Genomic DNA, 26,501 nt, shown 5'->3' with positions numbered 1-26,501 from the left:
GCATGATAATGTCTTACGCATAGCTTCAGATTTTTATGCCACCCTTCTTACTGCTGATCCTGAGACACAAGATAGAGAGGATGCTAGACAGGGTATTTGGCAGAGCATCCCTTTGTTGGTGAATCCGGATATGTATGTTTTGCTCGATGCACCTTTCACCAATACAGAGTTCAGAGTTTGCTCCCGTGTTGGAGAGCATCAAGAGGAAGCTCCTTTTTTGGAGCTCAGCCAAGCTGGATCTTCCCTCTAGAGTTGTGGTGGTCAACCAGGTCCTCTTGGCCACAACCTGGTTTGTTTTTTCTTGCTGGTGCTGTTATAGGGACTGCATCACTCAGCTCAGGAGACCGATTAGAAATTTTCTTTGGAGTGGGCTTGATGGGACAGCAAGAAGGGGGTCTCAATATTATTGATCGGGATTTATAGTGCAGAGCTTTACTTTGCAAGATGGTGGTGCGGGGACTTATGCCAAGGCAGGAACTGTGGAAGGCCTTTCTTATTAGCACCATACAGAGGTGCACACCTTCTTTAGGAGGAGACTCGATGAGTAGTATTAGGTGGATCTTCGCCACAACACACCTAAGATCACCTTCGTCCCCTCTCATGGTTGCCATTCTAAAAGCATGGGCCAGTTTCAGGAGCACTCTTCGGAGGAATCCTCCTTCCTCTTGTGAAGAGATTGATAGGCAACCCATCATGTGGAATGACAGTATTTTAGATGATCATGGCAGACCACTTGGTGCCTCACTTTACATGCAGTGGTCCAGGTGGAAGAGGGGACCTGCATCATCTTTGGCGTCTTGGAAAGCTTTCCGCAGGCTTCCAGAGGAGACCAAATCTCAGTTGACAGGACATCTCAGAGGGAGTGTAGGGAGGATCTTGCAAATTGAGGCAGCCCTTCCAGAGGATTGGGTAGACACAGATGATATGCCACTCACTTGCTCCACTTGGGCAGGTACTTTTACGAGAGGCGGTGTTCCGCTTCAGGTTTTGGCCTTTTGAGATGCACAAGAGGATGCTTTAGTTTTTAGTGTGTAGGATGGTGGCAGATTGCTCAGATCCACAGAGGACATCTTGCTTGAGTCTGCTTTTCAGCCTATCAGGGTTGTAGGTCTTTTGGTGCAGGGATCAAATTCAAAGAGGTTCATCGATTCTGACCCCCTTCTGCTCTCCACCGGGTCTTGGAGGCTTTGGCTTTACTAAGGAGTTCCCATTAGGTATTTGCAGTGGGACCCTGGAGAGTGGGAGTGGATTGACACAGGGCATCGAGAGAAGAGCATCCCCTTCTTTCGTTACACGGTCAGTAATGCTAGCAGATTTGAGCTCAGTAGTAGAGGTTGGAGACCTTCCAGAGTTCCTCATTGGGAGACATTTGATATCCCTGCGGATTTGCAGAGGTGCTTCTGGAAGAGGCTCTGGAAATCCCACAGGAATAGAAAGATCACTCTCTTCTTGTGGCTGTCTACCCATGGTGGGATTGCAGTGAACCTTTGGAGATCCAGGTTCAGAGCCAACCCTACTTGCCCTCGTTGCCTCTCTGATTCGGAGACTATTCAGCATTGCTTATGGGATTGCAGACAGGCAAGGATGATTTGGATGGGGTTAGCTAGGATTTTCAGTCACTTTGCCCACTCCTTATTCTTTATTATATGGGGCTCAGTGGCTTGGCTTTCTCTTATAGGGCCGCAGGTATTCTATGAGAGAGTTGACTCCTCTTGGGACATTTTGGTTTGACGTCATCAGTTTGAATCCTGTTCGTTGGATGTGGTACCACACCTTCCTTTTACAGATGTACATGCTTCTGTGGATACTTCTTGGGAGATTTTAGCGAGCATAGCATCTTGGCATATCTGGAGAGCCAGATGCACAGAGGCCATAGAGGGTACTCAGGTTCATCCCTCGCACACTTTGGCTAGTATCTGGACAGATATTGTACATACTTTGATGGCCGTATGGATGAGTATGCAGGGAGACTCCCGTGCAGCCTCAGCTAGGAGGGCTTCTTTCTTCAGAGAATGGAAGGATTGTCCTTTCTTCTCTGAGACTCTTACAGGGTTGAGATGGCACTTTCAGCCTCAACCTTGGTTGTTTTCCACCTCACTTTGAGGAGGTTTTATTTATCCTCATGATTTCATGATGTATTCTGCTTTGAGCTTGCTCTTGCGGGTTTTTTCTCTTACTTAATAGAAGTCTATTTCAGGAAAAAATAATTCTGATTCTCTGATTCCTACATTTGTATTACAGCCTCCTCTATGTAAAACTCTTGAGGCTTGCCAAGAAATTTTGTAAAATCATCACAATTTTGTAACATCTATTCGGGGACATTGTAAAATCAAGTGACGTTACTCGACATTTGTAACTCCTTCCAGCACATTGAGAGTCATGACGTGATCTCCCTTAGTAGCTGCTCCTATGGCCTTCATCGACACATCATTTGAGGGCATTCTCGCCTGGTTCTTCACCGACATACCTCTTTGGATCAGGCTGTGCACACTCTTGTGCGGTAGCTACTTCGGGCTCATGGGTTCTCTGCCCTTGCTATGCATAAAATGAATGAAATCTTTTATATTTTTTATATGTTTGAGTTAAAGGTTCTCTGCCTTGAGTAGTCCCTCTAAAATGAATGTTTGGAGCATCAATAAAGGTCCTCTGCCTTGGATTGTCCTCCTAAAAATGATGTATTTCTTTTATGGTGTGTGACTCCATGTTTCTAGTTAGTCCCTGGAGTCAAGAGGGGGATGTACTGTGGGAGCCATGTATTGGCATTGATAGGGTCTAGTTATCAGGCCTGGCATATGAGTTCCAGGATGTTGGTGCATTGGTCTTCTAGACCTCTGAGTTGTTCATGCATCCATGCTGAGACATGAGCCTCTGAGTCATGTTTGGGACGTAAAGCCATGTGAGTGCTCAGTCCGACCTCTGAACCATGCTCAGACTTCAGCCTCTGAGTTGGCATGGGAGCCATGTCTAGTTCAGACATTGCACAGTTTAGTAGTACTGTCACTGTCATGTCCTGTCCTTGGTTCCATTCCAGTAGTCTCTTACCTTGCCTTCATGGGGGGATGTTAGAATATGAAGCCAAGTTGAGTCAGTTTGGTGTATTCTAGTGCAGATTGAGTTCTAGTCTAGTGTGTCCTATGGATGCCACGTGTCATATTGGGAGTTATCCCATATGCATAGGTGTTCATATGTGTGTGTGTGCTCTTATATAAGAGCTGTACTTGTCTACTGTCAAATCAATCAAGTATCAAGGTGCAAGCTCTTTGGTATACATGTGAGTACTCTCCTTTTGTTCATTGCTCTAGTCATTTCATTTCCATTTCATTATGTCTCCTTTTGAGTATCACTTCCCCTCTATTAGAATATGAAGCCAAGTTGAGTCAGTTTGGTATATTCTAGTGTGTTCTAGATTGAGTTCTAGTCCAGTGTGTCCTATGGATGCCACGTGTCATATTGGGAGTTATCCCATATGCATAGGTGTTCATATGTGTGTGTGTGCTCTTATATAAGAGCTGTACTTGTCTAGTGTCAAATCAATCAAGCATCAAGGTACAAGCTCTTTGGTCTACATGTGAGTACTCTCTTTTTGTTCATTGCTCTAGTCATTTCATTTCCATTTCATTATGTCTCCTTTTGAGTATCACTTCCTCTCTCCACCATGTTCCTTCAAGGGCTTGAGACTCTCACAATCAAAAGATGAAACATGGAAGGATGGACCTTGGACAAGGCCATCACAATGGAAGATGAAATATAAAAAACAGACATACTTATGGTTTTGGAGACATGGGAATATGAACGCAATGAAACTCTTCATGGAAGGCATGATAGTGAGAGAGGGAGTACAGGGAGACCTCGAGTTGCAGTGTCTGGCATCTAAGGCTAGGATCAATTGGACTAAATCTGATGGACTCCTTATAACGACTGAGAAGGTTCAAGAGATCATGGACTAGGGGGCAGCTTTGGGTTTCTACTGGATCCTGCGTGATCAAACCACAAGGTACTTGGGATGCTAAGTAGGCATTGGCATCTTAGCTGAGCAATAGATATCACATGTGCTGAAAGTGTGTTGTGCAAGCTATTATATTGGAGCTCGACCAAACTCTCTTTAGCATGACGGGGCCCTCGTGGCCAATTAGGTCCTCTTGGCCACAACTCGGTATGTATGCTCTTGCTGGTGTTTTCATGAGTCAGGTTAGGTGGTTGGTGTGCAACTTCTTGTGTTTAATTCAAAACACTAGAGCCAGGAGTGCTTGGCATACAATGATCATGCCCTAGGAAAAATGAAGACTTGGCATCATCTATCCAGAGATACAAAATAGAGCCTTGTTGGGGCAAGCTAGAGAGGGCTTCTCAAGAACACCCCCGCACAAGGGGCCAATGGCAACAAATCATTAGTGTATCTTCTTAGAGGCCCGCTCACAGGGAAGGACTTGCCATTAATGAGGAGTCTACATAGGTCGTGGCAACATTTTTCTTGGGGTATCTTTGTAGAGGCCCCCTCACAAGGAAGAGCTCACCATTGATGAGGAGTCTACATAGGGTGTGGTAATGTTTGTCTGGGCTACTCCTTCATGAGTGACAGCCCATGGTGCTGGGAAGAGTGGCAGCGCCAGCCCCTTCTTTCTCATCTAGAGGTTCGTGATTAGGACAGGAGGGATACATGCTGAGGTAGCCGGTCACACATTCGTTGGGTGCAGTGGAACAATGGTTCTTTCAGAGCAAGGGTCCAGCCCCCCACGAGAAAAAGACACATGCCAGAGCCCTTTGTCACCCCAGAGGTGTGGGCGTGAGGATATCGGAGATAGATGCCACCATTCTTGATTCCTGAAGGGGCGGTTTACGTAGAGTCTTAGCTCCCCCACGGTGGTTGTGCAATTCTTCAAGATGAGGATGCCCTTGAGGATCCCCATGCATTACTTAGTGGTTCTAGGGGGTTTTCTACATCCAGAGAGATCGAGAGTTTGATGGGGCTCTAGAGATGCTTGAATGGAAGGGGACGGAGTAGTGGGTCGTCCGAGCAAGAGTTGGTCCATTGACCCACTACCAATCACTTTGGGACAGGACCGGCTTGTATTGGCAGCTTTGGCTGTGGGACGTGGGCTCCAAGAGAGTGGTTATCGCCTTCCAGAGTAGGGCACTCGGATAGGATTCTGGATGTGCCCTTCTTCTCATACACTACATGCATCGGTCGCCATATCCAGCTGGAGGTGGCCATCTCCAAGAGTGTCACGGGGTAGAGCAATAGGTGCCCAAGGAGGCCATTTCCAGATTTTGGTTGCGATTACAGACCAGCATCTGGCCACAGAAGATGACATATTTCTTTTTGACGGTGGCCCAATGGGAATTTTCCATTGGCCCCTGGTTGCAGCAGATGCATGTGGATGGGAGGTGCCGTCATTGTGTGGTCAAAGATCTTGAGATGGTCTTGAAGGCACATGAACGGAATGGAAAGGAAATGGAAAAGCTGGAAGTGAAGAGACAAGTGCAAAGCAATGATAACCAAAGTACTTACATGAATAGATAGCTTGATGTTGACTGATATGATAGACAATAGACAAGTACAACACTATATAGTGTGACACTAGACTCTAGAAAGACACATGTTTATGGGATATATCCCAATATGACATGTGGCATGTCTAGGACTCACTAGGCTAAAAAACCACACCTAGACCACCTAGAACACTCACTTTGACTTCATGTTCTAACACCCCCTGATGAAGGCAAGGTGAGGGACTACTAGAATGGAACCAAGAACAGAACATGACAATGACAGACTACTAATCTCCAAGTCAGAACTAGACATGGTTCCCACACAATCTCAGAGGCAAGTGGGCATGGCTCAGAGGCTAGTGAGCATGGTACAATGGACTCAGAGGCTCATCAAGCATGGCTCAGAGGCCCATCATGCATGGATGCATGAACAACTCAGAGGTCTAGACAACTAGAGTAAAATGAGATTTTTATCAAAGCCAATACATGGCTCCCATAGTACATTCCCCCTTGGCTTCATAACAGGACATGGTAGGAAGCCACACACAAAAAAAAACAAGACACAAATACATTATTTTAGGAGGACTATCCAAGGCAGAGTACCTTTATTGACTCAATAAAACCAAAACTCAATACATCAAATTTTGGGAGACTACCCAAGGTAGAGAACCCAAGTACATGAAGCTGTAGAATAAATATAGATCTCTTTGAGTGAGAGATGTCCTCTAAGCAGCTGGCGGCACATATGAGTGCCTATTCTTGTGTGTTGATGAAGATGTCGATGAAGCACTAAATAGGAATGCCCCAATAAAGATGTCGGTGAAGTCCATGGGGCAGCTACATGGAGCACTCACATAGTGACTCTCAAAATGTCCATCGAACAATCACTAGATGTCAAAAAGAAGCCTCAATGGGGGTTAATTTTGCTTAAGGTAGCAAAATCCCCAAATACAAAATACAAATAAATGATGATTTTACATTTCCCAATTTGTTGCAAAATGAACAGCTAATCCTCTGTGGTCGCTCCTTTGCCAGACTGGCAACTGCCCGATACGTCACACTTTCATTAGTTGCTAAAACAAAGAATCTGTGACGAGCCAAACACATACCGATTCCATCTGGTGCTACTGCCCAATACTGCCTCCTGAATTGAATGGCCGTATAATCCAAACTAAGAAACTCATAATTCATAGCTGCGTAAGAGAACTGAGCACTTGATAGGAGAAATTGTCTCTACAGATCTTCAGAAAACAAACTTCAGTGTAGCATAGGTGTTAGAAGTGACACATCTTGCTCGTTTGCTGGAGATATGGCGATGAACTTGCTCAGGAAAAGCTAGAACATTTCTTCAGCAAGTCGAATAGAGGGCAAACATAGTCATGGAAGGAGTAGAGGTTGTAGCTGAATTTTGCATCCGAAAATACTCGAAGCCTTTGATGAAACACCTCTGTAATCATAGACGTCTCTATGGTTCAATTGATCAACCGGAGAAGCCTCTTGCAATGGGCCCTAAAAAATGCTTCTCAAAAGCCTCAAATACATGAAATCGTTGAATGCTGCCAAGCGCTTCATGCAAACAGTTCCGTCGTACACATGCAATAGCAAGAACTTGCAGACATGTGAATAGCAACACTCCTAGAATCAGGTCGTCAAATTGTCGCAGAACCTTTGTGAAGCAACCAAAACCAAATCAAAGAACTCCTAGCAACACACTGTCTCCTTACAGCAACCCATAAGAGCATAGACGATGGATATCTCCATACTTCCGTGAGTAAATGTTTGCTTGAAATGGCTTGCGTTGGCAACACTAGTGCAACTATTGAGATACCTTCCCCTTTGCTTTCGCTCCCACATACGCGTCTATGGAAGGTAGGTGTGCAGCTCCACGTTGATGAAGATCATCACCTCAAGGAGAGGCTAAGGAGAAGCAAAAATCACAAGTAGCTACAAGAGGAGCTCACAAAGAGAGGGAGTGGAGGAGCCTCTCCATAGATCTGAGGTGAGCTTCAAGGCCCCCTCATTCCTTGAGGAAAGCTAGCTTTGATACCACATGAAGGCACAGGAACGGAATGGAAAGGAAATGGAAAAGCTGGAAGTGAAGAGACAAGCGTAGAAAGAAAGAAAGAAAGAAACTTTATTAAAGTCTCAGAAGACCGATAGGTCTATGAGACTGTGAAAATCCTGATACAACAAGATGTGGTAGTGGAGCTACTAACCGAGTGTCCATACCAATGCAAAATGCAAAAATGCAAAATGGCAGTACTAATTCCGAAGTACAACATAGTCATGTTGATGGTCGACTATATATCAATCTCAGCATCGTCATCAATATCATCATCATCATCGGCAGCAGCAAGATATCAAGATGGATGAGGCAGTGGAGGCATGAAGTCGGCAATAGAGTGCTGTCAGCCACTCAGAGGTGTGGTCTTGGCACGTCTCCTGGTCGTAGCTCTGCGTCTGACCAGGGCTACTGTGACCCTCGTCGGTCGGGCTCCGACTCTAAACAAGGAGGGGATGTCCCCAAGTGTGATATGTGTGTCGACCCTCTGTCTGAGCTGTCGAGTCACAGGCTCCGGGTCACAGTCATCAGGTCACGGTCATGTCGAGGCCTCGTCTCGTGGGGGTCCATGTGATCTAGCTGAAAGAACTACGTGAGAGTTATCAGCGGAGGAAGAAGTCTGCTCCGGTCTCCCTGCTTGGAGTATCCTCTCATGGTGTCTAAGTGCCTCATGAATGAAACCTACCAAACACCGCTGGTCTGGGTAGGAGAGGAAATAGGCCAAAATCCCATAACTATCCTTGAAGAGGCAGTGGAAACGCCCTCGGATCTCATAGTACACAAGACACCTGAAGATGAAATGCTCCTCTGTCTCAACCTCCTGCATGTCACACAGTGTGCATATGTCCCTCTCCCTGGGTAGTCGCTCGGCTCTGCCGCTCTCGATGTGAAGTCTGTGTGAACTGCCCAAGAGAGATCCTCAGCGAGTGGTAGGTGAATCTACGTGTATCCATGTGGGTCAATGAAACCCTCCACTGTGATATGTAAGAAGTGATCTCTGTAGAAGCTAAGCTTCACTGGGAGTTCACTCGGTCCCAACCAGGTCCAAAATGTGTGTAGCTGTAGTAGATCCTCACAGATAACCTGGTTGACCTCGTGTGGTAAGAGGGGAGAAAACAGAGCATCCATGTTGTACTGGAAGGGATGTAGTCTATCCATGTGGAGCCCCAATCGCTCAAACCATCTCTCTGTACATGCATACCAACACCTCTGGTCTCCTCCTGCTACAAGTGCCATGGAAGAGGATAGAGCTATCCATGGTAGCCTGCTACGCCCCGAGGTATAATCCCCATATTCCCTAACTCGGTATAGATACGTGATGACCTGAAATGCAGCATCTAGCTGTAAAGGGGGTGACCCAAACTCAGCCTGAATGATCTGGTGAGAAATGGATGACTTACCACGAATCACATCCATGATAACATGAGAACCTGTAGCCACTCCACATGGGCCCTCTGTATCTGACAAGTTTGGCCCCCAACAAGGGCTATCGTACATCCCCGCTGGTCGAACCAAGGAGTCCAAAAGCAACCCCTTGGTGTGTGGATCCTGAAAGTGCGAGCGGAAGCACTGCCTCTCTAGTCTAGCCAATGAAGCATACCCTCTACCCAAGCGTGCCTGCATTGCGGGTCTCATAGTGAAGCTAGGTCCGAAGAAGATAACCACAAGATAAGTGTATGATGAAACTATCTCAACAGATGACCCCACAAATGTGAATTGCTCCGACGCATGATGGCTCAAGATGTATTGAAGATCATGACCTTGGTTTTACCCAGGTTGACCTTCAAATCATGAGACTCACAAAAGGACTGTAGTGTGTCTAGGTGTCTCTGAAGCCCCTCTGCTGAGGAAGACAAGAGAGCCACGTCATCTGCGTAGAGCAAAATCTGGATCAGCGTGCCGGCAAGAGAGCAACCTACACCCCCCTGTGTCTGCATCACTGTCTCAAGCTCGTCAATGTAGAGGCCAAACAAGGTAGGCGAAAAAGGACACCCTTGTTTGACCCCATGGTGCTCATGATCTCGTCTGTCCATTTGGATCCTACCCAAACTCTACCTGAAACTCTCTCGTAAAGTGCCATGACAACCCAAATGATCTCTTGGTCATAACCCAAGTCCTGTAGGCGCGTTATGAGGCGGGCTCTCGAAACCGTGTCTTTGAGTCGGCCTTACCCACCTCGATTGATGAATGGGCACCCATTCAGTCAATCCATTACCACACACACCGGCCGCGAGAACCGTCACATTTTCAAAAGACGAGCCGCAGCAGTTGCAAAAGGACTTCGAGCATGAGTATTCCACGATTCTCTTCGCACGTATCTTTGGTTCACACACCTCCAGATCACAGGGTACAGATTGGATGCTTGCGGCGCTTCCCAAGGAACTCGCCCCCCACCTTAAGGATGTTCGTTTGTTGGGACGAGGTTTCTTTTAGGTGTGCCTAGATTCCCCAGACGTCACGAGAAACATGCTACAGGTTGGGTTTCTACTTCTAGACTACAGGAGGATTTTTTTGTTTCCCTTTCAACTGGGCTTTGACGTAGTTGAAGAGGACAAACTGGGAGCTTCTGTTTTCATCAGGTTCCCTTGTGTCCCCTTAGTTTATCACCGGCTTCTTTCAGTTATTGGCGAGAGGTTTGGTGTGGTAGCAGAGATCCCCCCTCTTCCTTGAGAGCCTTCTTCGGCTGCTGAGGCGGTCAGGATGGATGGGGTACCCAGAGTTAGGGTCCTTGTCCAGGACCCTAATATCTCAGATGACCACATCATGCTATAGCGACCCGATGGGTCCTTCTTCCGCCAGAGGTTCGAGGTTGCAGGTCGGCAGGACTCGTGCAAGATTTGTAGGTCCTTGGGGCACTTTGCCAGAGATTGCCCAGAAAGCAACCAGCTCGTACTAGCTTACGACAAAGAACAAGAGTAGGACCCTCCGCTCCACAGGAACTGCCTTAGACACGAGCTCCCCCTCCTCCTAGGGCTGCTCGAGTCCCTCTTGCACCCCATACCACCTCTGGCCCACGGTGGGTCAGGTCCTCTACTTCAGAGCATACTTCCACCGCTTCGGAGGCATCCTCCTTGGAGCCTCGGGAGGCTATCGCCATGGAGCCTAGTGTCCAGGAGCCTTCTTCCACTCCACCCTCCTAGGATCAGGCTGTACCTCCCTCAGCAGCCCAGGATGTTGACACTTCATCCGTACCATCTCTTGATCAGGACCTAGTATAGGTGCCTCCTTCTGTGGATAGAGGGAAGGGAGTCTTACATTCTCTCCCTGCTTCGGTAGGAATCCTTCCGACCCCCTCCCCAGGACTGGCTCAGCAGAACTCCTTTTCCGCTCTTAAGGACCTTTCTAACCTCCCAGATGATGATTTTGTACCTTCCACTTTCGGAAGGCCAGTTATCGGCATCCCTTTCGAGAGATCTTTCTCTCTCTCACCTGTGGACTTTCCTCCCCTTGGACCTCGTGTGTATGGCAGGAGATCAACTGTGGTGGAGGGTTCTTTTTCCGCCACCATGTCGAGTAAGGTATTCCAACCTGCTTCCTCCCGCCGATGAGGATAGCCAATTGGAATATACAGGGATTGGGCGGCATCCCCCATTGCCGCCGCAGATAGCTAATGAGGAATCAACTCCATCTAGGTGTGACAGGTGGTTCCTTAGACATTCTTTTTCTTTAGGAACATGAACTGGATACCAGAGATTGTTGCTCCAAGTCAGGTAAGCTGCTTTCAGGCCAGACTTTTTGGCTTCCTGCCTTGGGAACCAGAGGAGGCACATGCATATCAGTTTCAGATTCTTTTCTCCCTCTGGTCATTGGACATAGTACCATCACCCCCTCCAGGGCCCAGTGGATTTTACTTCTGATTGACGGACGTAAGGTTGGTTTCCTCAACCTCTACGCTCCGAACAACAGAGGGGACAGTGTTCTTTTTTGGAAAGAGTTGCTCTCTTGGGCTGACATTGCTGATTCGTGGATTATTAGAGGTGACTTCAACATGGTTGAGGCACCATCCGCCGATAAGCAAGGGGGCAGAGAAGGTGGTATTCATTCCCTCGAGAGAGCAGCTTGGGATGCCTTCTTGTTCATATTCAGTGGCAGAGATGTTTGGTCAGATGATGCATTTCATATTCAGTCTCAGTCACTTTTGTTTTCGTGGTCTAAGCGTAGGGTGCAGATGTCTATCCATGCTCGGATTGACAGATTCTATGTGGATGACTGAGCTCTTGATAGAGGGGGGACGGTTTGCATTGCACTTAGTGTCTCCACCTCCGACCATTTTCTGATAGTTTTGTCTATCTCAGAGGCCCATCTGAGAGGACGGTCTCACAGCATCAGGATATGATAGGTGATCATATTACTTCAGCCCTGCAGGGCATTTGGGACTCGGGTGAGATGCCTGACTCACTGACCGAGGGACTCATACACCTTATCCCGAAAGGTGGCAACATGAATTTTGTATCCCATTGGAGACCCATCACTCTTTTGGGCACCCTATACAAAATCCTTGCCAAGGCGATCAGCATCCGATTGCAGCCCCTTCTTCCAGACCTCATCCATGATACTCAGACAGGCTTTGTGCATGGCAGGATCATTTTTTATAATATCTTTTCTTTTCGGGAAGCCACAGAGTGGGCTATGCAGAGCACGCAGAGACTGGCAGTTCTGCTATTGGACTTTGAAAAAGCCTATGACAGAGTAGATTGGTTTGGAGGCGGCTCCGTCTCAGTCTCATTCAGTCCCCTCCCAGCTGTCAGGAGGAGATCGATCGCCAGCCGCTTATCTGGAACGGTCAGGTCAGAGATGCCGAGGGCCTTCAGTTGGGGGAGAGATCACATATCAGGTGGGACGGTTGGATGAGGGGGCCAGCCCGGTCCCTTCGTGTTTGGAGGGATACGTACAGACATCTGGAGATGACTGATCTTGCAGACGCAGCTGGAGGTGCACGTGGAGCCCAGGCGAGACGCACGGAGATCGACAGTGCGATCCCAGCTGCTTGGTTGGTTCCACCTGAGCCCCAGATCCTCATGCCTGGTGACATCCGCTGGCTGGGACAGTTCACCCCCCGTGGCATTCCACTGGTGATCGCAGGACGTTTGGATGACTCTTCTATCTCCTTCTTCGCGGTTTCTGGGGATGGACGACTCAGGAGAGAGGGTGCGCTCATCGACCCCCTACTCCCGTGGCAGAGGGTTCGGGTCGTAGGCCTCTTGGGGAAGGTCTGACGTACCGACCCTAGCATCGAGCAGGACCAGGTGCAGCTTTGGCGTCTTTGGCTCTGGGAGGGGCGGGCCTTGTCAGAGCTTGATTGGGATCTAGGAGAGTGGTGGTGGCCAGAGATTGTGACAGGTCAGGGGCCGACCTCCTTCTTCGCCTACAGTACGACTCTGGGCAGGCGAGTTCTCGGGAGGATGCAGAGCCGCCCCCCTACCCAGCGACCCAGCTGGTACGCACAGGGTATTTCCAGGTTCTTTTCACAGGCATTCTGGAAGGCCTTGTGGGAGAGCTGGCGGCCGCGGAAGATCTCATACTTCCTGTGGCTTCTTGCCCACAAAGGTCTTCCAGTGGGGAGCTGGTTGAGGCAGATAGGCCAGGACGGATGTTGCCAGATTTGCCATGCGGATGAGGAGACACCAAAACACTGCCTGTGGAGCTGCACTCGCGCCCAGGATGTGTGGCGGTGGACTTTTGGGATTCTTACTCGCGCAGTACCAGAGCTAGGATTGATCACTTGGGGCGCGTTCTGTTGGTGCAGCACCGCACCTGGTCTTCATCACTTATTCGAGGCATGTCAGCAGGACCCCACTTTCCTTATCACACAGGGGACGTGGGGACCGCTCGAGGGTATCCCACAGCACCTAGCAGAGGCTGATACAGGAGTTCGGGAGAGGCAGCCAGTCTGGGAGATTATTAGCAGCATTACAGGGTGGCACATCTGGACCTCGCGCTGCGCGCAGATCCTCGGTGGCACCTCCTTATCGACTGCCCAGATCATGGCGGAGATTTGGAGTGAGATTATTCATACCCTCAGAGGCCAGTGGGACCAGATTCAGGGAGACTCCCGGGCCGGTCAGGAGAAGCGGAGACGCTTCCTCCGGGCTTGGGACACACAGGGCCTCTTCTTCGAGCAGACTACGCAGGGCCCTCGGTGGCACTACTCACCACCCCGATGGCTGTTCATTCATACTCGCTTTATCCCTCCGTGAGAGGATGGTTTTTTGCTACCTTTTAGGGCTGTGTCCGATTTGTGAACGCAGCCCGTCAGCTATAAGCTGACCCCTTGTATCTTGTTCTCGAAGTAATATAATTAGCACTGTTTTTTCGGAAAAAAAATGACAGAGTAGATTGGGGTTTTCTTGAGGGCACTCTCCTACGATTTGGTTTTTCAGATGCATGGTTTAGAGGGGTGGCCTCCCTTTACAGATCAGCCCACAGCCAGGTTTTGATTGGAGGAGTAAGGGGTGACATATTTCAGATTTCGAGGTCAGTTCGTCAGGGGTGCCCTTTAGCACCCTTCCTCTTTCTATTTGTGGCAGAAGCTATGAGTATTTACCTTAGATCTGAGGCTGATCTTTATGGGGTGAGATTGCCGCTGAGACAAGAGCAGGAGCTTCTTGGCTATGAGTTGGCTGATGACACTGCTATTTTTGTTGAGGCCTCTTCGTAGTCACTTGATTCTTTCCGGACAGCCTTGGATATCTTTTGCTCAGCTGCAGGGGCACATATTAACTGGCATAAATCCTTTGGCTTTTGGATCAGCGATGAGGACACTCCAGGCTGGCGAGTTGGCATTGGCTTTTCTTGGATTCAGAGGGGTGTTCCTGTCAGGTATCTGGGATGCTAGGTAGGATTGGGCATCTCTATGTCTAGGACTCACTAGACTAGAAAACCACGCCTAGAACACTCACTTTGACTTCATGTTCTAACAAGTCTCACATTGCTGTGGAGCTGCCCCACATCATTGAGGATCTAGCAGGAAGCCCTCCAGATCGTGGCTAGGTCGCAGACGATGCAAAGGGACTTCAGTATGGCAACCTGACTGATAGAGGGGCTTCACACCTTCTCGATCGACATGGTTATTGTTACACAAAGTTGTTACACAAAGTTGTAACACAAAGTTGTGTCACAAAGTCGTAACACATTCTCTCTCTACATGTAGAAGTTGTAACACAAAGTTGTTAGGAGAATGTGTTACGACTTTGTGACACAACTTTGTGATACGACTTTGTGTTACATGCAGAGAGAGAAGCTCTCCAACTTGTATAAATACCCCATAATGGAATGAAGCCCACACTCTTTGGGGCATTGTGTTGAGTCTACTTTGGTATTCCAAGCATTTGTCTCGAGTGTCCATGCTTCCTTGCACTGCACGTCCAAAAGCATGTCCTAACCTTGCAACTCCTCCTCCCCTCTCCTCCAACCTTGCAACCCATCCTCTCCCTCTCCTCCTCCCTCCTCCTCCTCCTCTCTCCTCCTCCTCCCTCCCCCTCCTTCCTCCTCTCCCTTCTCTTCCCCATGCTCTTACACCCACTTCCTCTCCCACTCCTATGCTCCCCTAAACCCTTTGTTCCTCAACCCTTAAACTCCATGATCTACGAGGGAGACGAGTTCTCCACCATGTACTCTACTCTGAACCTTGGATCCTCCTTCTAACCATGGACTCCTTCTAAACCTTGGAACCTCCTTCTGAACCCTGGAACCTCCTTCTGAACCGTGGAACCTCCTTCTAACCCTTAAACTCCTCCTAAACCCTACAACCCCCAATGAAGGCGAAAGCCTTCATTACCTCAACAAAGATGATTTACGTTCCTTTTACACATGCATGCACTTTGTTTGCTTACCACACTTAAGCCTACGTCTCTCACCGGAACACGACTCGAGGTCCTAAGCTACACATATACTACAACCGACAATCCCAATATATCTGTAGGTGACAAAAAGCCTCGGAACCCTACAAACATAGAATACCCAGCTCTTCCTACGAAAGCAGTAGGAAAGAGCAAACATTTGTTTTTTTTTTGTTCCTATGGAGGGGCGTCCCGACGGCGACGCCCGGGGGTGGTGGTGGTTGCAGGGGGTGGTTTTGCAGGAGGGGGTTTTACGCAGGGGGGGTGGTTTTGCACAGGGGGGGTGGGTTTTCACAGGGGGGTGGCGTGAGCGGGAGAGTGGCGTGAGCGGGGGCGGGTGAGGTGGGTTGGGCGCGCGGGGAGCGGGGCGGGGTTGGGCGGCGGGGGAGTGGCGTGAGCGGGGTTGGGCGGCGGGGACCGAGGGAGTGGCATGAGCGAGGGAGTGGCGTGAGCCGGGGCGGGTGAGGTGGGTTGGGCGCGCGGCCGCCGTCGCTCGCGGCTTGGCTGTTGGCGGGGTGGGGGAGTGGTGCGGGCGGGGGCGGTGGCGGGGCGAGGGAGTGGCATGAGCGGGGGCAAGCGGCTTGGCCGCTAGCGGGGTGGGGCGGGGCAGGGGAGTGGCACGGGCAGGGGCTAGAGAGGGGGCGGCGGGGGTTAGAGAGAGTTGGCGGGCGACGGAGCGGGGGGGTGGGGGGTGCGCGGGGGCGGGGGGTGCGCGGGGGCGGCGGCGGCAGCTCTGCGGAGAACTCGTCTCCCTCGTAGATCATGGAGTTTAAGGGTTGAGGAACAAAGGGTTTAGGGGAGCATAGGAGTGGGAGAGGAAGAGGGTGTAAGAGCATGGGGGAAAGAAGGGAGAGGAGGAAGGAGGGGGAGGGAGGAGGAGGAGAGAGGAGGAGGAGGAGGAGGGAGGAGGAGGAGAGAGGAGGAGGAGGAGGAGGGAGGAGGAGGAGGGAGGAGGAGAGGGAGAGGATGGGTTGCAAGGTTGGAGGAGAGGGGAGGAGGAGTTGCAAGGTTAGGACATGCTTTTGGACGTGCAGTGTAAGGAAGCATGGACACTTGAGACAAATGCTTGGAATATTAAAGTAGACTCAACACAATGCCCCAAAGAGTGTGGGCTTCATTCCATTATGGGGTATTTATACAAGTTGGAGAGCTTCTCTCTCTGCATATAACACAAAGTCGTATCACAAAGTTGTAACACAAAGTTGTATCACAAAGTTGTAACACAAAGTTGTAACACATTCTCTCTCTACATATAGAAGTTGTAACACAAAGTTGTGTCACAAAGTCGTAACACATTACACAAAGTTGTAACACAAAGTTGTGTCACAAAGTCGTAACACATTCTCTCTCTACATGTAGAAGTTGTAACACAAAGTTGTTACACAAAGTCGTAACACAAAGTTGTATCTAGAAGTTGTAACACAAAGTTGTAACACCTTTCCTTTCTACATAAGTTCATGTTGGCACAGAGTCAACAGTTATACCAGCCACAATATTCAGAGATAGAGGCTCCTCGGAATAATTGAAGTTTAGGAAGTGACTACTACTCGGAAAAACGGCTAGTATCCTCACCAGAGGACAATATTTGGGGCACTGCTTGGAACATCTGGTCACCAGTTGTAGTTTTTTTTTGGGGTGCAAAAATAGACTTCTATTAAGTATTAAAGAGAACCGTTAGAGCAAGCTCCATACGGGATACACCATGCAATGCATGAAAAGCTCAAGAGCCAAAAAGAAAGGATTGGGGTTGATAGTGCCATCTCAATCCGGTAGAAACCTCCGAGAAAAAGGGAGAACCCTTCCAAACTCGAAGCAATGCAGTCCTTCTAGCAGAGGCTGCCCGTGAAGGGCCCTGCATGCTAGCCCAAATGGCTATCAAAGTGTGAACCGTGTTAGTCCAAATACCCGTGAACACCTGTGGAAGGGTGTATCTGGGTGCCATTCAAGGCCTCTATACATCTGGCTCTCCAAATGTGCCAAGAGGAAATGCTAGCCAAAATCTTCTAAGAGGTGTCCACTGAAGCATGAGAAGCTCTGAAGGGAGTAAGTGGTACATCCTGAAGAGAGCAGGGTTCTATCACCTGCGGGCGGACCGATAGTGCCCAAGAAGAAGGCTCACCCTCATAAAACACCTGGGGCCCAGTAAGGAATAACCATGCGATCGAGCGCCAAGCCATGAAGAAAGGGGAAGTATGAAAAATGCTGAGTATCCGAGAAACCCCTTTCCAAATAGTCCTTGCTTGACTGCAGTCCCAAAGGCAATGTCGCACTGACTCCTTTGCAGAATGACAGCAAGGGCAAGTGGGATCAGCCCCAAATCGTGATCTCCATAGGTTCACTGCAATCCCTCCATGAATAGAAAGCCAAAAGAAAAGAGTGATCTTTCTATTTCTGAGGGATTTCCAGAGCCTCCTCCAGAAATTCCTACACAAATCTGCGGTGATGAAGAAGCTGTCCAAATGGGGGGCTCTGGAGGGAATCCAGCCCCTATTGTTCAGCTGAATCTCTTGGCATTACCAACCGTGAAACGAAAGAAAGGAATCCCCCTCTCTCGGTGCCCATGGTCTATCCTCTCCCACTCTCCTGGGTCCCACTGCAAGCACCTGATAGGTGCACCTGCATATAACCACAATCTCCAGGATCGGAGGGCCAAGAGGAGAGGGTCGGGGTCTAAGTACCACTGCAAGCCCGCTCCATGGTCCACAAAACCATCAATCCTGACAGGCTGAAAGGCAACCTCTAGAAGAATATCATCCGTGGATCTACAGAGTATACCTCCATCCCCAACGTCAAAGACCAGTGCATCTTCTCCGAGACCTCGAAGAGCGATCACCTGCAAACGAACTGCTGTCCTCGAAAAAGCTCCTATCCAAGTGGTGGAAGTAATAGGCAACTCAACTGTCCATTCCATCGGGATGGCTGCATCTATCTGCTGAATCCTGCGTGCTACCCCTCTGAGGTGACTCACGGACTGCAGTCTCTGATCCTCAGGTAGCCTGATAAATGCCTTCCAAGTGCCTATTGTGTAGGCGGGGCCTCTCTCCCATCTAGACCACTGCATGTAATGAGAAGTGCCCAGTGGTCTGCCATGCTCATCCAGTATACTATCGTTCCAAATGACTGGCTACCTATCAATCTCTTCGAGGGTAGAGGGCGGAACCCTTCGAAGAGTGTTCGTGAAGCTCCCCCAAGCTTTCAAGATGGCAGTCATGAGAGGAGAGGTAGGAGATCTAAGAGGGGCGAGGGCTGTCCACCCAATCATCTCCCAAGGTTGGTGTGCAAGCCTGAATGCGTCCAAAAAAGTACTCCTTCCAAGGTTCCTGCCCAGGCATGAGTCCCCTCACCACCACCTTACAAAGCAATGCCCTGCACTTCAAGTCCGAGTCAATGATATTAAGGCCCCCTTCACATGTAGGGAGAATAATGGTCTCCCAGGCCACCCTCACTGCAACATCTGCTGTGCCATCAAGTCCACTCCATAAAAAATTCATGATTGTTCTAATGAGCTGAGTGATGCAAGACACCAGCAAGAACACACAAACCAGGCAGTGGCCAAGAGAACCTGGTTCACTGAGTTTGGCTGAGCTCCAAAAAAGGAGCTTTTTCCTTATTCTCTCTAGTACTGTGGCAAACTACTGTGCTGGAGAGATGCCCAAACCTACCTTGCATCCCAAATATCTGACAGGAACACCCCTCTGAATCCAAGAAAAGCCAATGGCAACTCCCCAGTCTGCTGGAGTGTCCTCCTCACTGATCCAAAAGCCGAAGGATTTATACCAGTTAATGTGTGCCCCTGCAGCTGAGCAAAAAATATCCAAGGTTGTCCGGAAAGAATCAAGTGACTGCAAAGAGGCCTCAATAAAAATAGCAATGTCATCAACCAACTCACAGTCAAGAAGCTCCTGCTGTGAGCCTATCATCTCTGGTGTGACCAACACAGGTAAACTCTTCCAAATTTCCTCTCTAGCCACATCTCTGGCCTGTGTGTTAGGATCTGCGGAAAGAAGGGAGGCATGGAAATCTGTCGCTAAATGCATGACGGTATCTGAATGAGACTGCAAAACGCCGTCAGAATCAATAAGCTGCTTGACACACTCTCTACTATGTCTGGGACCAAGTGTAGAGAAAAAGTGTTTATTGAATCTCCCTCCCATCTGTATCCAAAATGACTCCCGTGCATGGAAGGCATACTCTGCTCTTTGATCAAGCAATGTCTGCAAGAGTGAGCCCTTGCCGCAGCAAGGTTCTCCTGTATCCAAGCATCTGATGGTCGTCTCTACTCCTCTCTCTGCAAGGTTGCCAATTGTCGGCGGATACCAATCTCCCACTTGAGTACCTCACCTCGCCGAGCACTAGCAACGGAGTGATAAAAGTCACTGATACTGGCAAGTGCTGTGGCCACATGTGAAGGACCGGCCACCCCCCCTTGCATGTGAGAAACCCAGATCTCCAACACTGCTTCTATGAGAGTCTCATCCGTGTATAAGGCATCGGGGATCCTGATACTGTGAGACCGTCCTCTCAGATGGGCCTCTGAGATGGACAAAACTACCGGAAAATGGTCGGAAGTGGAAACACCAGGTGCAATGCAAACTGTCCCCCCTCTATCAAGAGCCCAGTCATCCACATAGAATCTGTCAATCCGAGCAAGGATAGGCATCTGCACCCTATGGTTCGGCCATGAAAACAAAAGTGACTGAGGCTGAATATGAAATGCATCATCTGACCAAACATCTCTACCACTGAATCTGAACAAGAAGGCATCCCAAGCTGCTCTCTCGAGGGAATGAATACCACCTTCTCTGCCCCCTTGCTTATCAGAAGGTGCCTCAACCATGTTGAAGTCATCTCCAATAATCCAAGAATCTGCAATGTCAGCCCATGAGAGCAACTCTTTCTAGAATAGAACTCGGTCCCCTCTATTGTTCGGAGCATAGAGGTTAAGGAAACCAACCTTACGTCCGTCAATCAGAAGTAAAACCCATTGGGTCCTGGAGGGGGTTATGGTACCGTGTCCAATGATCAGAGGGAGAATAGAATCTGAAACTGATATGCATGTACCTCCTTTGGTTCCCAAGGCAGGAAGCCAAAAAGTCCTGCCTGAAAGCAGTGCCTGAAAGCAGCTTACCTGACTTGGAGCAATCTCTGACATCCAGTTTGTGTTCCTGAAGAAAAAGAATGTCTAGGGAACCACCTGAAACACGTGGAGGGAGCTGATTCCTGATCAGCTGTCTGCGACGGCGATGAGGGATGCCGCCCAATCCCTGTATATTCCAACTGGCTATCCTCATCGGCGGGAGGAAGCGGGTTGGAATACCTTACCCGACCTAGTGGCAGAAAAAGAACCCTCCATCAGAGCTGTGGCCTTCTGCCATATACACGAGGTCCAAGGGGAGGAAAATCCACAGGTGAGAGAGAGAAGGATCTCTCAAAAGGGATACCAATAACTGGCTCTCCGAAAGTGGAAGGTACAAAATCATCATCTGGGAGGTCAGAGAGGTCCTCCAGAGCGAAAAAAGAGTTCCGCTGAGCCAGTCCTGGGGAGGGGGTACGAAGGATTCCTACCGAAGCAGGGAGAGAATGTAAGATCCCCTTCCCTGATCAAGAAGTGCTGTGGACAAGGTGCCAACAATCTGCGCTGCTGAGGAAGGTACAGCCTGATCTAGGGGTAGAGTCGAACAAGGCTCCTAAACACTAGTCTCCTCCCGAGGCTCCAAGGGGGTAGCCTCCGAAGCGGTGGAGGTGTGATCTGAAGTAGAGGGCCTAACCGCGACCGGAATCCACCGTGGGCCAGAGGTGGTGCAGGGTGCAGGAGATACTCGAGTAGCCCTAGGAGGGGGGGGAGCCCGTGTATGAGGCGGTGCCTATGGAGCGGTAGGTCCTACTCCTGCTCTCTGTCGTAAGCTAGTACGAGCTGATTGCTTTCTGGGCCTCTTTTTCTTCTTTGGGCAATCTCTGGTGAAGTGCCCCGAGGATCTGCAAATCTTGCATTGAACCTGCCGACCTGCAACCTCAAATCTCTGGCGGAAGAAAGACCCATCGGGTCGCTGTAGCATGATATGGCCATCTGAAATATTAGGGTCCTGGACAATGACCCTAACCCTGGGTACCCCATCCATCCTGACCACCTCAGCAGAAGAAGAGGACTCGCCAGGAAGAGAGGGGATCTCTGCTACCACACCAAACCTCTCGCCAATAACTGAAAGAAGCCAGTTATAAACTGAGGGGAGACCAGGGAACCTAATGAAAACAGAAACTCCCTGCTTGTACTCTTCAACTGGGTCAAAGCCCAATTTAAAGGGAAACAAAAAAATCCTCCTATAGCCTAGAGATAGAAACCCGGCCTGTAGCAGGTCTCGTGTGACGTCCGGGGAATCTAGGCACACCTGAAAGAAACCTTGTCCCAACAAACAAACATCCTTAAGGTGGGGGCGATTTCCTGGGGAAGTGCCGCAAGCATCCAATCTCTAGCTTGTGACTTGGAGGGGTGGGAGCCATGGATGCATGCGAAGAGAGTTGTGGAACACTCATGCTCGAAATCCTTTTGCAACTGTTGCAACTCATCTTTTGAGAAAGTGACGGTTCTCGCGGCTAGTGTGAGCGGAGATGGATTGACTGAATGGAAACCCATTCGTCAATCGAGGTGGGAAAGGCCCATTCAAAACAAAAAAAATAACTCCGTCCGCTTTCCTGAAACCCAGGAGACCCCTAAAAGAGAAAAGGGGTACTCCAGATAGAAGAGAGGGTGAAAGGAACGAGGGAGAGCGAGGAAGGAGCAAGGAAGGAGGAGTCAGCAAGGAGAAAGGGGGGGCAGCAAGAGGGGAGGAGAAAAGGGGGGGCAGCAATAGGGGAGGAGGAAGGGAAAGGAGGGGAGGATAGAGGAGAGGAGGAGTAGAGGAGAGGGGGGGGGAAGCAAGAGCAGGGGGGGGAAGCAAGAAAGAGCGGGGGGGGGGGGGGGGGGGGCTGTGCAGGCAGCAGCGCGGGGGGAGCAGGCTGCAGTGCGGGGAGAGGAGGGAGCAGCAGGTAGGGGGGAGGGGAAGGAGGGGCAGCGCGCAGGGGAGAAGGCAGCGCGCGGGGAGGGGAGGGAGGAGGCAGCAAGGAGGGGAAGGAGGGGCCAGGGAGGAGGGTAGCAGGAGGGGCGGGGAGCAGCAGCAGCGACCACTGCTTTCTGAAACTTTCAGGTCTTGATCACCAGTTGTAGTTTTGTGATGGGTGGCCAGCAAGTCCTACCCTCATTACCTTCTGGAAGGATAACATTGACACCTTGCATACCACATGGGAGCAAAGGATGGTGGGATCTCAAGTGACTGCCAAGAGGCGCACATGTATTTGCAAGGTTTGGCATGCAGGTGTCTTCTACATTTTCACAGAGCAGGCATTCGCTGATTGTACAATCCTCCACCCTGTTTGTCAGTTCTTTTTTCAGAGATTTTCCATGCAGTGAGCTGCGTTCTCTGTGAACAGGTTGGTTGACCGCCTGTTTTGTTACTTGTTTTGCTTCCAAGACAGATAACTGATTTGTATGATTGGTTTTTTAAAGCATTAATAAATTTTCCTTCTCTCTTTGGGGGGGCCAAAAAGATATATTGGTGATAACAGTTGTGCATATATGGTTATTTTGGAGACATGAGAGGAGCTTGATGCGAAACCAGGTGGAGTGGGGTGGAGCTATAGGCTCAGCTTGGAGCCAAATGGATGGGGATGAGCATTCCACTGGTATGAAGCCAAGCTGACTAGTATCAAAAGGGCAGACCAAAGGGAGTCAAAAGAACAGGGCATCACCATTGTTATGAAGTGAAGTCACATAGCTAATGCTGGATTTACAAGGTGAACACATTCTTAGGAGGATAGGCTAAGGAAAGCAGAGCATAGGCTTAGTTCATGAGGAGCACAGAGAAGTAAAACACTAGATGGTATCTCAGCTACATGGCTTCTTTACTTGCTCGCCCATCCCTAGGTGTTATTTTTCCAAGCAATGTATCAATACCACGAGGCCATTTGACTGCCTAGTGTTCCTAAGAACTATCAATATTGTTATTAAAGACATGTTTTTGTGAATCCTTTGGTTAAGCTTTTCCAGTATAGGATTGGGGCTTTTTGTACTTTCTCACGAGCTGAAATGCTACTTCTTCATTTTTCTAGCACAAATGTAATGGGAACTTTTGGCTAGATAGTGACACACTTTTGGAACAGGTAAGTGCAAAGCAAGAATTGGACTTTTTGGTTGCCCGAGCATGGCTCAAGAATGACAACGCTGCAGAAAATCAAGTAAGTCTCTTCATTAATTTAAAGACAAATTAATAGTTTTCAAAGGAAATACTAGGATTCAAACTCTTAATCATAGAATAATCTTTTGTTGTTTACTTTATCGTGCGTATAATAGCTGCACCCAGCTGCAATCGTGCCTTTTTCTGGAATGTTGAAAGGACTATAGAATGGTTGGGATATGATTAAGGCTTTAGTAGTTGCTATTTTTCCCCCCCGGAGAAGAGGACTTTCTATGAATGCTTGAAAAACCAATCATACAAATTAGCAATCCATATGGCGCTGATTGTTGAAATCTGGCTGTCTTTCAAAGAACCCATCTCACTACCTAGGGAATCTTTGAAATACGGGCCAACAACCAAGGTGGAGGACTATACATCCAACGAATGCCTCACTTATTAAATACTTAGAAGACACCTCAGGCCACATCTTGCAAAATGCTCCTACTTCTCAGTGGTTGTCTAAGATCTTGACATCCCGTGCTTCCATATGGGGCGTAGGTGTAGATAATATCTTGCCAGATGCCAACGAGGGTGGCTGCTGGGGGGACTTAGGTGCTTCCCATCACCCCAAGCTGCAATGGGCAACCTAGATGTTCCAAGCAGTGATGTTGGATACCATCTCCCAAATACTGTCTTGTGGTGGTAAAGAAACATGACGATGCCCGGTAAGAATGAGTTGCATCTTGTACCTCGATCAGGAAGACCATGCCCCAAGTGAAGTCCCGCTGCATCCTCCGTGTCCTAGCCACGATCCAGATGGATGGCCCCCTACCATTATCCTTTGTGCTGTGAGGTAGCTCCACGGACAATGCGGGATCATCTCAAGATTACTATCCACGCATCAGCGGCACCTTCCATCAACGTGCATCTGCTCCAACCATGAGACGATGGGCTATCCTTCATGGGCAGCCATCCAAAAGAATACGTAATCTTCCATGGTTGGTAGCTGATCCACAAATGCGACCAAAATCTAGAGATGACCTCCTGCAGCAGCTGCTCGATCCAATGCCTCTCTCTTGAAGGAGTTTAAGTGATGACCAATGCATGTCATGTACGAGAAGAAGGGCACCTCAACACCCTACTCGTGACTGCCAAAACCACTTCCCGGATCCCACTGCACCTCGCAAAAGGACTGGCCCTCCCACAACCAAAGGTGCCACCGCAACTTGTCTTGACCCAAAGTGACCGTCATTGGGTTGATGGTCCATCGTTGTCCAAAGGGCCCACCACCCTGATCCTTTTCCACTTGAGCAAGTCGAGGGGGTCATCCATCTCTGGGTCTCCATCTATCTCTAGCTCGAGAAGGCCTTCGAGCCCCACACTATAGTGCATGAATCTGAGGGTTCAATGCAAATAATGAATCCTCAAGGGAACTTCTATCCTAGAGAGTTGTCCATGCTCGCGTGGGGGAGCTAAGGCTCTATGCAAACCATCCCTCCAAGACTCACGGACGGTGGAGTCTAGCTCTGGCATCTTGCGTGCCTTCCCCCCTTTTATGAGAGACGGCTCACACACATGCCTTTGTCCTGGTGGGGAGACAGCTCCATGCTTCAAAATATCTGTTCGGGCCAATGTCCCATTGCACCCAACCAATGTGTGTCTACTAAACCTCCAAATGCTAGAGGAGGGGTTGGCGCTCAAACTCCTCATGACACCACCAAGGGCTGGCCGGAATGTGTCCCCCAAATAGACACTTCCAAACTCTAGACTCAAGATCTTGGCTAAGATCTTATAGGTGGTATCTAGTAGGGCGATCGGGAACCACTGTCAAATGACTGATCGATCTCCCCCTTTTGGGATCAAACAAATCCACCCTTGGCTCAATGATTGGGGAAGGGAGCCAGAATCAAAAATCACGTGGAAGGTTATATGCAAGGGTGTCTATATGCACATCCAAAAGCATCTAAAGAATAATGGTGTTAGTCCATCCTCACAGGGCATTTCTGCATAGGGAGTGCCTTGAGGGCCTCGCAGAGTTCCCTATAAGTGAACGGGGTCTCCACCTACCTAATCATGCTCGGAGAGACCATTGGCGATACGTGTGTAGAGACTGACTCCTGAGTTACAAGGTCTTGGGAGGACAACGACTCATAGTAAAACAATTGTCAATAGAATATAATGGTCGTCTCTAGATTCTCATGTGCATTAGGCTTCTCTCATCTCGCAAGCACTGTAACTGTGTCCATGCTTAACGAGGGCCAATGGTCTAGAAGAACTATCTAGTTATCCTATCCCCTTCCAATCCTACCTGGAGGAGTCATAGGAGAAGTCATCTCTGTGGATCTCAGTGGCTAGAGGTCAAGTCATGCACTCTCCTACCAATCTGCAAGCCACTAAGAGGTCGGCGGGTCCTGCTCCCCAAGATACTCCGTGGAAGCTAAATTTCGTCGCAATGCTCTCTTGGTCTAGTTCTCGCCACTCAGCTTTAGCTTCTTCATTGGCTCCAAAAAATCAGTCGTTTGAGCTTCAGCCACCCCGAAAAATCGTTCATTGAAGGTCCCCACACAGCCTCAGCCTTAGTTCATTGTTGCACAACTCCAGCCTGAGTTCAGTTCATTGCCTAATTCAGTTCATCGTTACTCAGTACCAGTTTTCACCGCAGAGTTAGTGTGTTTTTCCAATCCGAGTTCATCACAAGTTTTCAAGTCCTTTTGTTTAGGTATCCTCTTCTTAAGTCTTCTCTCTTAGTATTGTGCAATTATGAGCCTCATCAAGCCAGTGCATTTTTTGGTTAGAATGGTGGACCAATGGAAGATTGTGCCCCTAAGAGCCATCAAGGGAGTTCCCATGCAGATTGGTGGAGCTACCTTCCTCTCCAACTTCGTTGTGCTTGACATGATAGGG

General features: G+C 49.1%; 1 protein-coding gene across 3 annotated transcripts in view; it reads left to right on the top strand.

Moving 5' to 3' along the window:
* Positions 1–26,501, top strand: part of LOC147900451 (uncharacterized) — a 304,188-nt gene that overhangs the window by 237,654 nt on the left and 40,033 nt on the right. For all 3 annotated transcript variants that reach the window (XM_087377091.1, XM_087377090.1, XM_087377088.1), the window contains one exon: positions 23,584–23,658. In XM_087377091.1, coding sequence (XP_087233217.1) covers positions 23,584–23,658 — 75 coding nt within the window. The remainder of the gene's footprint in view (positions 1–23,583; positions 23,659–26,501) is intronic.

The sequence above is a fragment of the Dipteris shenzhenensis genome, chromosome 7, assembly GCF_047967505.1.
Source record: "Dipteris shenzhenensis isolate YYH24624 ecotype China chromosome 7, Dip_SZ_1.0, whole genome shotgun sequence".
Lineage (NCBI taxonomy): Eukaryota > Viridiplantae > Streptophyta > Polypodiopsida > Gleicheniales > Dipteridaceae > Dipteris > Dipteris shenzhenensis.
The sequence above is the reverse complement of the archived record's forward strand: the minus strand, read 5'-3'. Positions and strand labels throughout refer to the sequence as shown.